The following is a 16,300-nucleotide window of genomic DNA, read 5'->3' on the forward strand; positions in this document are numbered from 1 at the left end:
TAACAATAATAATCGCGAGGTCTATCTCTGAGTCTCGACGCCAGAGACGTGCTACAAAAGATGGCGGACAGCCTTATTTTAGTTATCTCTAATTGAGTTAGAGCAAGGATATTATACTCATTGGTTAGAGGCATTCGCCCGCGAAAGGGACAAAAAGTTCATATGCGCTCTCTCCTCGCTATATATATGTATAAAAAATCGTTTTATTTTTGGGATAAAAACCGTGTTAATTAAGGAGTAGAGTCTAATGACTAATTTAAAAATAACCTTTAAAAAAAAAATCACAACTCATATAAAATTGAGGACTGAGGGTTCACACCCAGATAATATTGGGGTCTCTCTCTCTCTCTCTCTCTCTCTCTCTCTCTCTCTCTCTCTCTCTTTCATACTCATACGCGCGGACACACATCCACACACACACACACACACACACACACAATTATAACAGTAATTATTATTATTTATTATTATTATTATTATTATTATTATTATTATTATTATTATTATTATTATTGCGACAATGATAATAATAATAATAATAATAATAATAATAATAATAATAATAATAATAATAATAATAATAATAATAATAATAATAATAATATATATTAATAATAATAATAATAATAATAATAATAATAATAATAATAATAATAATAATAATAATAAAATGTATAGATAAATTAATTTAAAAACGTGTCTGTACACGGGATTAATATCTCGGTCCTGTTGCTTTTGAGGCGGTTGCTCGACTAATTATTGATACATCTCTCTCTATATGTCTCTCTCTCCCTTCTCTCACACATTCTATCCCCCCCTCTCTCTCTCTCTCTCTCTCTCACACACACACACACACACACACACACTCTTCCTCCTCTCTGTTATTCAGTTTATATGGTCAAATCAAGATAGGCCTATGTGTTCTTTCATAATACAATATCTAATTTGTGCTCCGTCAAAATCAATTTGTTTTCCATTTTTAAAACTTAAACATGGCCATCTATCAGTGAGTCGTCACAACAGTATTAAATCAAGCTCATAGTTTTGTTAGGTTACCTGACCTGCATATAATATGTGCACATCGACCGAGACCGAGAATAAATTTTTCTTATAATCATCAGATCGTTGCTCTTTATTATAGAGATTGATTTTCTGGACAAAATTTTACAAAGCGTTCTCGCTCGAAATTGAGCGAATTTATAAAAAAATATTGAATGAGTAGGCCTATTACTTTTTTTTTTTAAATCACGAAAACAGCTGGGGCACGTTAAGCAAAAACAAAAACAAAAAAACACAAACAAAACAACAACAACAACAACAACAAAAAAAAAACAAAACAAAAGAAGAAGAAGAAGAAGAAGAAGAAGAAGAAGAAGAAGAAGAAGAAGAAGAAGAAGAAGACAAAGTAAAAAAATAAATAATTGAAAACAGAGGAAAGGACAAAATATAAAAGAACCTTGCGCTAGCATGAATCAACGAAAGTCATTCTGTTGTCCCCCACAAAATTTGATAGGTTGAACTTAAATAAAACTTAAAATTGTTACAATCAAAAGGGCCATCTGGATTATTTAAAACAATTGAATTAAAAGTTGTTGTTGTTGTTTTATAAAATCCAGGATCCATACTGGGAGACTAACGATCAGGAAACTAGAGAATTTATTTTTAAATCGTTTTACTCTTTTAATTAAAGAGTCGAGTATTACCTATTAACGATTCTTCATACCGATACCATTTACTGCCCATCAATATGTTTTGGCTCAGTCTCCTTAGTCCTTAGCTCTGCCTTCCTATGAAAATTGAAATTAAATAGGTATCTTAATTGAAATTATAAAAGTAAAAGAAAATAATGTTTACTCTCAACAAGACAGGCTTCGCAACTTTATAGATTCTTATTCATTGAATTAGGTAAGTGTGTAATTCATTGTCTGAAGACCGACGTTGGTACAATTTGAAAACGGATTGCTTTTGAGCTTTGACTTTTGACTTTTTGATTTTGACACTGTCTCTTGACTCTGACTGATTGCTCACTGACACTGCTCACTGCTGATACTTTCTCTTTTCTTTCTGACACGGGATGACAATCAATTCAATGGTGATTGAGAGCTTTGAAAATTCATGTTTACAGCAGTGAAAAGGTCAGGGAGGCCTTCTACTTCTGAAAGCTCATCTTGCTAGCTGCTATGGCTATGCCTATGCTAAGGGAAACAACCCAAAATTTTCCCTCAATTAACCCAAACCAAGGCCTACCTAAGTAAGAAATAAAACCTATCTAGACGTCTAAGAAGTACCTATGCGGGAGGCCTTCCGAAAACTCCATGGTCTAGCATCTCTTTAGAGGGTAATTAGACGTATTTTCATCGTGGGTCTTTTTTTTTTTTTTTTTTTTTGTCAGGTGTTTATATTCAATTTGGCAATATTAATATTAATATATGTACTTATGTACAGTACAGAGTAAAACATAGCAGTCAATGAAAATGCAGAGAGATGTTGCTGTGATGTAAAATAACAGTCAAAGAAAAACCAAGATTGTCCAATGCAGTAGCATCCTGTGAATCGTCATAGACCAGAATCGTGATGTTAATGTTAACCGTCAAGCTTACTCATGGGCCATACAATCATATCTCGATACTGATTCCCGTAATGGGAATTCCTGATATCAATATTCTTGGCTTTCAACAAATAAGGTAACAAGAAATGCTCCCCACATCACCCACTGTCTATCTGTCTTCGCAAGCTGCCCGGCCAATCCCGAGATTGCAACCGAGACTGAGTGTCGGTAATTAGTAATACGCTTCAACAGTCATTACATCACTTCCCTCGTAATGACGCATAGTAACTTAGCAACTGGCTCTAAACTATCGGAACAATGGCAGACGCCCTTATGAAATATTTCTCCTACGGGCATAAAAGTGTATCCAGAGGAGAAAAACATTGTAAATATGATCATGTTTTGACTTTTATACATTCTGATCACATTACATATGAAAAGTTCTAGCCAGCATGAAGAATAAAAAGTACCGATTTACTTTGTTTATGAATCCAATTGAGACAGCCCTCTTCACCCTTATTAATTATTTGAGGTCCTTGCCAGTGCCGAGGAAAGGGTTCATAAAATTTTTCTTGGCCTTCAGAGACAGACCAAAATACTGGATTATTAAAGTCATATGAAGTAAACAATGATAAATTTTTTAATCGGTCCCTTTAAATTTAAAGTCTACCAAACCATCGATATTGACTTCCCATGTTATTTTCTGCATTTTCTCATTTGTTTCCCTTTAATTTTTTGGAATGACTGATATATCGACATCACGTTATATGGACATTTTACAGCTGACCCGATGATGTCGATATATCCATTCTCAATTGTAGTAGTAGCATTTTAAATATATTCCTTCTAGAAAAAACCGTGATAGATTAGTTAAAGTTTGAAATTTCCTAAAATGACCATTGTTTTGGTTATCCACCATCTTCTTGTTTTTTGGAGTATTGAAAGGTAGTACAAAGCAGTCCGAGTAGTCCTAGTCCTTTTTTTATTTTTTATATTAGGGTTAGTTTCGAGGTTGGATGATTTTTTCTATTTTTCTATTTTTTTCTATTTACTATTAGGGTTAATTCTAGGTCTTAGTAAAGGTGGTCACAGGGTGTTTGTTTTTCATATTAGGGTTTGTTAAAGGTACTAGGTTTTCTTTTTCGCAGGATTAGTTGATTGAATATTTGGGTTGTTTCCCTTAGCACAAGGAGATTTTGGAACGCTCCCAAATAAATGCCTGACAAAAGATCCAGGTTGAAAATACTAATTGAAAGAGATGCTAGACCGAGAAGCTTTCAGGTCTTCCAAAAAGGAAAGGAATGTCTTTTGTTTTCTAAAAGCCACAAAAACGCCTCAACCCCTTAACCCCAGCTCTCACTCGTATTATTATCCTATCCCAGTGAGCAGTCTCTATGCTTCCACCCGTAACTATATTACTATATAGATGATTATCCATTTATCCCCTGATAATTTTGATGATTATTCGTTTATTCGTTGGTCAGTAAATGTATGGATAAGATCCAAGTCTAGGTTGCGGTCACAGCAGGGTGGCCAGGGAAGTCGGAAATTGGTCGGAAATTTGAAATTGAGTCGGATATGTCGGAAATTGGTCGGAAGCGGTACTGGATGGTCTGAAGTTTTCTTTAAAAAAAAAATTTTAAAAAATCAAAAATTAAAAAAAAAAAAAAATTAAAAAATTAAAAATGCGAAAATTTACTTTCATTGCGTACGAAGCGGAAGTGTACACTGCTTTATTGCGCGATCTAGTGCGATAGTATCGGTTTTAATCACCGTAACTGTGTACTCGATACTTGTGTACTTCCTTACTAAGAATTTACACGGAACCGTTTACAGAAAATCTGCATCGCGTAGGTAGGTATCGTATTCTTTTTTCGTTATCGATTACTAGCCCTACCTTGATAGCCTATCCTCACCAGAGTGCCTAAATCAAATTCCATTTCATTTCATTCTGTACATTTATGCACGTCGATTTCAAATCCAGTCTGTTTTTTTTGTGTGACTGAGCATCAGTGTGAATTGTATTTGGATTTCGTTTGAAAATTGATTGAATTAGAATATTCTGCCCTTATTTTTTATTGTTGCTTCACTATTATGGGATAACAATTAATTTGGTGGACTGTATCATTCGTATTCATCTTCAGTCGGAAATAAGTGAACCTCATCCAGATTGATAGATAAGTCATAAAACTACCATTACCATTTCATTTTTTCTTGCTCTCTCTGACTACTTTTCGTGTTAATTCTATTTGGATTTCGTTTGGAAATTGACTGAATTACAATATTTTACCCTTATTTTTATTGTTGATCCTCTATTATTATTATGGGATAGAATTTAATGTAACTATTTGGTGGATTGTATCAGTATCATTCACGTTCGTCTTCAGTCGGAAATAAGTGAACTTCATCCAGATTGATAGATAAGTCAAAGAACTAAGACAATGGGGAAGTGTCAATTTAATCCAGATTGGCTAAGTGACAGCAGATTTTCACAATGGCTTGTTGCTGTTCCCAATGACAAGAATAAATTTTCCTGCAAATTTTGTAAACACAGTTTTTTAATCGGAACATCAGGAATTAAGGCATTGAACAGTCATATGTCCTCTCAAAAACATTATAAATCACGTGATTCTGTTTCTAACTCCAGGTCAATTTTAAACTTCACTACATCATCCAAATCAAATACTCAACAATCTACCTCACAAGCTAACATTAATGCTACTGTTACAACTTCCTCGTCAGCTATTCAATCAACTTTGAAAGTCTCAGACAATGATGTACTTAAAGCTGGGATTCTGTGGACCCTTCATGTAATTTCTAGTCACAGTAGTGCTCGCAGTTCTGTAGACATGGGCCCTTTATTTAAAGTTATGTTTGCTGGCCACCCTGTTGCTGAGAAATTTAAGTGTTCGCGCACCAAGCTTGGTTATCTGTCAACTTTTGGAATTGCCCCTGCTATCAGAAGTCAGATATTATCTACGATTAAAAGTGTCGACAACTACGTCATTATGTTTGATGAAAGCATGAACCCTGACATGCAGAAAAAACAATTAGATGTTCATGTCCGTTTCATAGATGTCGATGGAACTGTGAAAACAAAGTATTCTTATTTCCTTGGACACGCCACAGCAGCCCATATTGTTTCAAAACTGAAAGAAACAATCTCCAGCATTAATAATGATAACTTGCTGCAGCTCTCACTGGACGGTCCCAATGTCAACTGGAAGGTTTTTAAAGATGTTTCATCTTCAATGACTGAGGAAGGAGGAAAGTCTCTGTTGAACATTGGATCTTGTCCACTCCATGTACTTCACAACAGCATCAAAGCTGGACTCAAAGAATCTGGATGGGAGATTGACACTTTATTAAGATCTTTGTATTATTTATTTCAAGACTCTCCTGCAAGACGTGAGGATTTCTTGGTACACACTGGCAGTAAGATGCTACCACTGAAGTTTTGTGGCCATCGATGGCTGGAAAATATTCCTGCTGCAGAGAGAGCCATTGTAATCTGACCTTTCGTCATGGATTATGTGACCAAAGCAAAAAAAGGTGAGGTCACTGAGCCCATGTGCAAGACTTTCAAAGTTTTGTTGGATATCCAAGGGGATAAATTGATCCTTGCCAAGCTACACAGCTTTGTTTTTATATGTAAAATTTTAAGGCCCTTCCTTTTGAAGTTCCAGCGTGACGAACCCCTTGTTCCCTTCCTTGCAAAGGAAATCAGTGCTGTTGTTAAACAGCTGTACAGCTTGATTTTAAAAGATGTAGATGGAATGGACGAAATTGTGGCTCCTGCAAATGTGGACACTCAGTTGTTCAAGCCATATGGAAAAATCGAAGTAGGCTGTCATGCTGAGAAGATTTTGACAGCTGAGAAAAGGAAATTATCGGAATTAAATATTATGGACTTCAGGCTGTCATTCCAAAAATTAATTAAGGCCTGCATTAAAAAAATTGTTGAAAAGAGTCCTCTAAACTTCCGTTTCACCAAGAATGTTGCTTGCTTTGACCCAGCTCTCATTGTCGGCAACAGTACAAAGGCCAAGGATCTTCTGAAGGCAACTGCCAATCACCTTCAGCTCTGTGGTTGGATTACACCTGAAGAAGTTGATCAATCACTTCTTCAATTTTCAACCTTTAAGGAGGCAGTTTCCAGGCATCCATTCTCTGCAAGTGACCGCCTGGACAGTTATTTTACTCTGCATGGATGTCTGGAAAGTGTACCAGCTCTAGGGAAGATACTGAAGATGGTGTTGGTATTAAGTCATGGCAATGCGGAGGTGGAACGAGGCTTCTCTATTAATAAAGAGGTAACAGTTGAAAATCTGTTAGAGGAGACTCTCATTGCAAGACGGCTACTGTGCCAGTTTGTTCACAATAAGAACATAGCTGAGATTGTGATTAGCAAGATGTTGTTGTCTTGTAGTAGAGCGTGGCAGAGGTACAGTAAGGCAATTGAATTGAAGAAGAAGGAGGCTGAAATGTCAGAGGAGAAGTTGAAGAGGAAGAGGAAGAATGATGAGATTAAGGACCTGGTCAGTAAGAGAAGGAAGATGGAACTTGACATGGAGATGCTGGTTGAGAAAGCAGATACCCTTAATGAGAGAGCAGAGGGAGCTGGTGCCAAAGTTGCCCATGACATGATCGTTCAGAGCAATGCATTGAGAAGGGAAGCAAGGACAAAAAAAAGACAATATGAAAGAACTATCCTCTCTTATTGTTGAGAAAGAGGAGGAACTGAAGTTATTGTAGATGGTGGGTGACATTTGTACATATGTAGATAGGTTGTGAGGATGGTGAGGGGTTTGACTGACAATGAAAAAAAACTGTGTAAATAGGCCTAATTAATTGATTAATTTCAAGATTTTACTGATATATAGTGTGTGTCGAGATGTCTGATTTTAATGAACATGAAAAACAAAAACAATATTGAGTGGATTCTGCAGCAGGGCAAAACATCATTAAACTTGTATCGATCAAACGCAAGACGGGATAAAGGTAAGTTTCAGAGTACGTTATTTAGATAGGTTTATGATGGTAGGAAATTTCAGACCAAGGTAGGAAATTTTGATGAGAGATTTCCCTGGCCACCCTGCACAGTCAAAATGAACAGGGATCTTCGTCTTCATTCTGATTAATCAAATCTTGGTCTTGTTTGTGTGCAATTGTGTGGCAAGAATGAGGCAGTTTAACAACAATTCTAAATGTAACCGCTAGTTATCGTTGAGCTGCAGGCTAAAGCCATGGCTTGGTTAAATAGAGATATCACTGGTCTTTATTTACAGAGTTTGAAAAAATTAAACACCAAAATAAAGGACATTGAGAACGCTCTATCATTTGGTACAACTCCTGTTTTCATCTATAAATTCGTTTAGATTGTAATGGAAAGATAGCTTAATTTAAGTGGGAAAGAAAATAAAGCCGTTTTTTTTTAAATTCATAAAAAACGTTCTTGAAACATACAAAATCCCCCCCCCCCCCCCCCCCATAAAATTCAACCATTATCCTTTCCAATGATACCAAAACTGATTCCAGGATACTCTTTGAGCTTTCCATAAAATCACACTCATTTCAAAATCTACCAAAGTAACACCATTTCAGCTTGGGACTGCTCTGGTCAGTGTCGTTCATTGGCTCCTAGCCGAGTGATGTCACAGTGGTTCGTTTTGTCAGTCAATTGGAGCCCAGTTGCAGGCTGATTTCTATAGTAATTTTTGGGATGTTTTTAAAGTATAAAAAATCAAATAACTGCTTCTATATAATCTAAAGACGAAATTCTAACGCTTTTATCAATGGGATGATATACTGTATCACAGTAAACCAGATTTTATATTGTCCTTTGATAACTACCAATATATCTACCAATATCTTATTTTAAAAAGCTAGCGGCACTGATTACAAAATAATCGCTGAATTTTTTTATTTTGTTTCTATCTTGATTTATTGATCTTGATTAACTTTTATTATATTACTTAATTTTTTTAAATTACTGCAATTTCCAATAAATATTACTATTTAAGATAAGTTTCATTTTTATCGTGCGATTTTCTCACTTAAAAACCAATTTGTTGAATCAGTTGTCGTTTATGACTCTGGCCATAAACGGCCATTATCGCTAACTGTGTTTCCAATCAGTTTCGATACTGCTAGTGATGGCAAACATTATTGTTCATAAGGTTATAGTATCTTTAGTTAGGATTGAGAGAGGTGGGTTATCACTAGATAGACAACAAAGCCCAAAATTTCGTTAGCGGATCAGCTGATAACTGTGTCATATAGGAAGTAACTCTTTTTTGGCTGGTGAACAAATAAACAAGGTTGTTTGATACAAATTTTTCCCTTGTTTCGTATATATTTTGTAATGAATTTTTGATGCAAATATATACACCACCAAAATTTTATTTATTAGTTCCTTTTAATAAGCCTAAATCCACCCACAAATTGCATCTGTCTTAGTTTACATCAAAGTTTGAGGTTGATTATGTGATACCGATAAAGGTATTGTTCCTTTTATGATTGTGGTTGTCTGAAGTAAGAGTTGTCAGATTGTTCCATTAGCCACTTTTACACTTGGTTACAAAAATCGCACCACAGTAACTGGTGAGATACAGTCAAAATGTATGTGTAGATATATGGTAATTTTTCATGATGATCTATCTTGTATTTGTTACTATATAAAGTGCATTATTGCCCTCTTGTAATTTAAAAAAAATTGTTTTGTATAAGTAACGGCGGGAACTAACCGTAAAAACTTGGCAATTCTACTCTATTCCTAAATACAGCTGTCTACCTATTTAATCCAAAATTGGAAGTAGGAGAAAGCTTAAGAAGAAGATAGATAAGAGGACAGTGAATCAAAAATCACAGCATTCTGAATTACAGATTCAGTCCAAATCTTTACCCACAGACTTATTATCTAAATTAATGGACAACCACAGACTTAGGACTCGTTCACAAGAAAATTATTTTTATCATGATGTAAGTAAAAGAAATTTAATGATTTGTAATAGGTTGACAAGACTTTAGCATTTTCTTTTGTCTTTATTATATATTCAAGCAAAAGTATTTTCTTAAGATCATGTAAGCTTAGTAGATAATCTGAATCTTACTTTAATGTCCACCTTCGCTCATGAAGATTTTGACATAATCAACTTTTAACTTTAAAAAATCTTTCCACCTTCAGGTGTACAAGCTTTTTGCTGTAAAGACAAATCTCACACCATCATGGACTTCGAAGGGAGTAATCAAGCATCGGGATCAGTGGTTGAACGCAATGTCATTGACTTTCTGGCCCACAGAAAAAGTGCAACAAATTTTATTCAGGAGAGTTCGTATGAGGTAGAGGAAAAAGGTCAGGATGTTGTCAAGTATCCCAGAATGCAGCCAGCACCTGGTAAAAGGTCATACCTATGCACCAATTGTGGACAACCATTTTTGGATTATGAAAATCTGGAGATTCATGCGAAGGATTGTGAAAAATTTGAAGTGGAGACAAGTTCAAGAATAATTGTCTCAATTCAACAATTCTCTTGTCAGTTTTGTAGTTATACTTTTGACAATATCAACGATCTTGAAGCGCACATAAAGATTCAACATTCCAGTCATCAAAGAAATAATAATCATAATGAAAAATTAAAGGTTCAGAAAAAGGCAGAAGTTTTGAGTTCAACACATCAAACAAATAGAAAACAACAAACCCCTTCAAATAATGCTGCTGATTTGGATAAGAATGATGATGGGATTGTAACTGTTGTTCTTTCTTCTGTGGAAGATATTCAAAAAGGACAGAAATTGTACAAGTGTAGTGCTTGTACTTATTCGAATGACAACACAGGTAACCTTTATTATCACATGAAGAGTTTACACCCAGATCTCAGTATTATCAAAAGAAGAGCAATGGCAAGCAAAGAAAAGAGTGAACAGTCACCTCAAAAACGAGGTCGAAGGTCTCGTCAAGAAGCCACCTCAAACTTTGTCCGGGAGAGGACCTCTGGAAAAAACATGAAAAATGTGGAGAGGACTGAGTCAGATATGGATATTGTTAATTTGGAACAGAATTCCCCTCCCTTGCATCAATGTTCCATGTGTTATAAATCATTCCATGATAAGATTGACCTTGATAACCATTTGAAAAGTCACAAAGGAAAAAATATGTGGGATTATGCCATACCTGATCAAGCTGTTAAGAATACAAGCCAAGGTATCATTAGTCATATTGTTGTTAGTAGTAGTATTCAAGAGACTGAAAACCAATTTTTGGTAAGTGAAACATGCACCACTGTCAAAGAAAAGTCTTTGAAAAACATCAGTTTTAATGAGAGAGACTCCCATCATCCAAACAGGAAGTCTGGGAAAGATGGCAAATCTATTTACAGTGATGCAGTTTATAGTAGTGATAATGATTGTGATGATGATGATGCAGTCCAAGGTAGTCCAGGTGTTAGTTTAAATAAAGACGGATTGGATACAATACCAACCTGTAATCCTGCACACAGGGAGAAACATAATGGGATTACAGTTTTGGTTAATCCAAAGCTTAACAGCAATACCGCAGTACTTTGCGATGGAGAAAAGACAACTGAAATCACAACTACTACGACTCCAATCTTGAAAAGGAAAAGTGCACGTGGCATTGATAATAATGATGGAAATAATGATAATGAAAGTTTTCCAAGCAATTATCACATGTCAAAAGTTAGAGACGAAGATTGTCAGGATCTTGAAGACAGTTGTGATTTAAGTTTGGATACAGGTAATAAGGATCATGTGAGTGAAAACGGGAAAGCAAATTCTCAGGAAAATAGAATACAATCTGAAGAGTTAAAGAGCAAGAGAGAAAAAGTTGTCAGAGTAATAGACATTCCTAAGATAGGATCCCATCGATATAAATGTTCAGCATGTTTTAGAACCAGTAGTACCTCTGGTAACCTTTATGACCACATGCGTAGAGTGCACAAGGGATTCAGGATTCTGTTAAAGCGAGACAAAACGAGTGCAATGAATGAATCTTATAAAGATAATGAGCACGACAACGATAAAACAGTAAAAGTGATAGAACTTCCTAATGCCGGTTTTCATAGGTTCAAATGTTCTGCCTGTGATGTTACAAGTGGCAATATTAAGAATCTTTACGCACACATGCGTAGGCTGCACAAGGGTTTCTCAATTCTGTGGAATGATAATGCTGGTGAAGACAGTGAAAAACTTGGAGTGGATTTGAGTGATGAAATGAATGAAAATGCAGGTGGTACAGTACATGTTATAGATATACCTACTGGTAACGGATCTTGTACTCATAAATGTTCAGAGTGTCATTATAAAAGTAAAGATCTCAGTAATATGAAAAAACATATGAAGAAGATGCACCAAGGAATGACAATCGCTCAAAGAATACGTAAGCAAAGAAGACCTACAATTAAACTACATCAGTCCCAAACTGCTAAATTAAAAAATCAATCTGGGAGGAAACTTAGAAATAATGAAGGTGATAAGAATGGTAGGTGTGGTGGTGAAAAGGGGGACAAGGGACTGTCTGTGATTGATGTACCCAGTGGAACAGGAAGTCACAAATATAAATGTTCAAAATGTTGTATATCATATTCCAAATTGGGGGCTATCAACGAACATATGAAGAGTGTTCATAAAGGTATGAAATTCACACATGCAGTACAAATGCCGAATGGTCAAACAATAACTCAAAGGAAATCATCGCGTAGATCTGCTTCAATTAAATCTGATCATGAAGCAGACGAACCTTTAAGCAATTTGGATGTCAGTGAGAGCTCAGATGTTAATGATGAAAATGAAAACCACTCTCAGCCAAGGAATGATAAAAATTGTGAAAGTGTAGATAGTTCTAACACAGTCTATAGAATTGATGTCTCACTTCCTGAAGGGGGCCGCGTGTACAAATGTTCTGCTTGTGGTATGGTATTTAACAACACATGCAATTTAAATAAACATATGAAGGTGATGCATAGCAATATGACAGTCATTTTAAGAACACAAAATCACAAAAATGATTTGAAAAAGAAACGTGTTGGCAGGGATGTTGTTAAGAGCTCAGAAATAGTTTGTGCATTAGACAATTCTCCCACAAAAGGAAAGAAAAGGTTCAAATGTAGCAAGTGCGATATCAGTTGTCGTGATATAAGCAGCCTCAATAAGCACATGAGAATAAGGCATAAAGACATGAAAGTATTGAAAATGAAGGGTGGAAGGGAGTGCTTAGAAATGTCAAGAGAAGACGCTTCAGATGAGAATGATTTTGAAACCTCTTTGAGTGATGTAGATGATGAGGATAAAAGAAGACATCAAGAAAAGACTCGGAAAAGGTCATTTGAATATTCTATCATATGTGATGATAATGATGATATGGGAGAACGTGAGAGCAATGATAGAGAAGAGACATTACCAAGGGTTAAAGCGAAGACAATACAACGTAAAGGTATCACTACATTTAAGATATTGCCAACACCCAGAAAAAGATCTTTCTGTGACATTAGTAAGAATACAAAAGGCAAAAATAGTCCACGTGAAAAGTTGGCAAGGTTTATGGAACCTTCTTTGACTTCATGCAGTGACAATGAACAATCAATGGTTGCTGTAAATGATGCAACTATTGGTACAGACACTGGACCAAATTCTTTAGTGCATGAAGATGATATTCATCAAGCTGATAGTGGGAGTATTGATAATGAAGTGTATGTAATAGATATTTCAGAGCCTGGAGGGAGGCGTCAATACAAATGCTCTGAATGTGAATTGAAAGGTAAATGTACTAGTGCAGTGTATCGGCACATTAGAAGGGAACATCCTGGTTTGACAATTATTAAAGAGAAATCAAAGCATATCGATGAGAACTCGGACACAGTTGAGGTTGTGGATATTGCTCCAACAGAGAAGGGACATACATACAAATGTTCAAAATGTGATGCTACTAGCAATGTTATGGGCAAATTGAATAAACATATAAGAGAAATGCATAATGGTATGAGGAAAATTCCCAGGAAGCGTGGAAGGAAAAGTAATCCTCTCCCAGAGCAATCCGATTATGTTGATGAAGAAGACACAGTGGAGGTCTTGGATATTTCTCCAACCAAAAAGGGACACGTATTTAAATGTTCAAAGTGTGATGCCACTAGCGACAATACAAGTAATTTGAATAAACATATCAGACGAATGCATCAAGGAATGAGAATTCTTTATAGGAAGCGTGGAAGGAAAAGTGTTTCTCTCAGAAGCTCGGAAGAGACCAGAGACACTTTTACAGAAAATGACACTGAAACCCGAATGAAAGTTGATGGCTATGAAAACACGGGCAACCTCAAGGGCAAAAATCGGCAAATGAAAAGCTTATGGGACTATTCTGTCGGTAATTTTGATAATGTTGGTGACATTGGGGAATGCAATACAAATGATGACGAAGCTTTTGTAGAAGGCGAAGGAGTCTATACTGTAAAGATGACCTCAACACCCATTGAAATGTTTTCCAATGATGTGAGTAAAAGTGTTGAAGATGCAAATCATGTTTTCCATGAGGAAAATGAAAACATTCACCAAAGGGGATTCACAAATTCTACAGAGCCTGCTCCCATCATTGGCATAGGCATTGAAAGAGGAATAAAGAAAGAGACATTTGTAAGTGACGAAACTGGTGAGATAGACAGTGCATCAAATCCACTTTTTAATGAAGAGGATGATATTCAGGGAGACGGTGAGAATGATGGTAATCTAGTTCATGCAATTGAAATTTCTTTACCCGGAGAGCGTTGTCGTAAGTACAAGTGTTCTGAATGTGAACTGGAATGCAATAATGCAAGCAATATGTATAAACATATGAAGAGGATGCATCCTGGGATGAAAGTTATTCAAAGGGAACCGAGTCGTAAATCTATACTGGTGGGTGATTTAATCAATAATGATGATATTGATGATGACATGCCAAATACAGTACGGATAGTAGACATTGCTGCAACGACAGGAGGACACAGATACAAGTGCTCCAGGTGTCCCGTGATTTGTCGAGACTCTAGTAATATGTATAAACATATGAGGAGACAACATCCAGAAATGAGAATTATTCCCAAGAAGCGTGGAAGGAAATCAAGCAGAAGACATGGTCATTATGTGTCTAGAACTTATGATGATGATGATGATGATGCACTAAAGAAAGAGGAAAACAGTGTAAAAATTCGTGGGAAAAACTTTTGGGACTATTTGATGCCTACTACTACAACTAATGAGAATGAGAGTAATGCTACATGTAAAGTGCAAAGTGATGGAGTCACCACGTTGAAACCTGTTACACCTGACGAAATAACTTCTTTAGTCACAATAGATAAAGTTGTAGATGTTTCACAGACTAATGACGGAAGGAATGAATTAGTAACAGCAGTATCAGAGATGGATATTGACATGGAAGAACTCAACAATAGTAATAATGAAATTATAACTGTTGAAATTATCACCACCAATGACACTTCAGCTAATGATACAGCTACGTTGGTTCTTCAGAAAAGACCTGCTGTGCCTAATATGCCTAGGATAAATGCTTCTATTTCTGACTTTGACAGTTCTGGCAGAAAAAGAGATTTAAATAATGGAAGAGGTGTGAGGGAAGGAAATTCAGATATAAACTATAACGTTGCCGACCCTAATACTAAAAGTGAAATTGATGATGGTACAGTTCGCATAATTGACATTCCCCTTGAAAGAGGACGCATGCAGTACAAGTGTTCCAGGTGTGGATTGGTATGCAATACAGCTGGAAATCAATACAAACATATGAGAAGAATGCATGCCGATTTGACAGTTATCAAAAGGGACAGGAAGAATAAGGCATGGTATTCATCACTGGTTTTTTAAACAAAATACAAAATGTACCTTTATGCACGGAACAGTGACTAAAGAAAGGATTAACAATGATAATTATTGGTGGCCATCATCATTTTGAATTTAAAGGTTGGAATACAATAGAGGCTGGAATATGAACATATGTTTTAAGTTCAGCTTCTTATGGTTGTTTTTTTTTGTTTTGTGTGTGTGTGAGAGAGTGTTTTTTTGGGGGGCTTTTTTTTTACTTGTTTGCTTTTAAAAATATATATATATATACTTATAGTGCGGGCAAGCATAATTAATTTGAACACACTAAATTTCCTAGCCTGGTAATGTAGCGTAAATGGACTATCGTTGTTTGCTACCCTTAACGCAGGATTGCAAAGTACTCTTTTACTGATCCGACAAACCCAGCTACTCAATTACTTCTGGGTGGACAGGGGGGGGGGGGTTGCCTGCACAAGGCATTGATACTGGTCCCTCGCTTGTGAGGCTATTGGTAGCCCTTGCAAGATAGTGTTCAGTTAGAACTGAAATGAAGACACTAATGAACGGAGTCTCTTCATGATAATATATCATGATGATTTTTATTTTCCCTTTCCTTTCATAAGGCTTTTGCTTTGTATTTGTTTTTATTTTTGTTTACCATTATTGGTTTAAAATGATTAACTGTAACTTCATTATGACTTTTACCATGTTCTATAATGCTTCATTATGTACAGTATTGCTGAATATTTTTCAAAGATTTTAAACATTTCCCAGCGCCTGTATTTAAAAATAAACCAAAACAAAGATTAACAGGTATATTTTAATTTACCTTAAAATATTGCCTTTTATTTATTTACTTTTTTTTTTTAAATCCCTTCTCGGTGAGGGAAAGAAGTATTAGGTGCAGGTATCAATAGTTTTGTA

General features: G+C 35.7%; 1 protein-coding gene across 1 annotated transcript; it reads left to right on the forward strand.

The window, feature by feature from the left end:
• The first annotated feature begins 1,734 nt into the window (after positions 1-1,734).
• LOC144974671 (uncharacterized) lies at positions 1,735-15,570 on the forward strand. Its single transcript, XM_078917765.1, has 2 exons — positions 1,735-1,905; positions 9,735-15,570. The coding sequence occupies exon 2, from the start codon at positions 9,776-9,778 to the stop codon at positions 15,416-15,418; it is 5,643 nt and encodes a 1,880-aa protein (XP_078773891.1). The 5' UTR covers positions 1,735-1,905; positions 9,735-9,775; the 3' UTR covers positions 15,419-15,570.
• Positions 15,571-16,300: the final 730 nt, after the last annotated feature.

This window comes from Berghia stephanieae, chromosome 6 (assembly GCF_034508935.2).
Source record: "Berghia stephanieae isolate SIO BIC M18660-M18661 chromosome 6, UCSD_Bste_1.3, whole genome shotgun sequence".
Lineage (NCBI taxonomy): Eukaryota > Metazoa > Mollusca > Gastropoda > Nudibranchia > Aeolidiidae > Berghia > Berghia stephanieae.

Coding starts and splice junctions, on each gene's coding strand:
- LOC144974671 (XM_078917765.1), top strand. CDS start 9,776: ATGGACTTCGAAGGGAGTAATCAAGCATCGGGATCAGTGGTTGAACGC.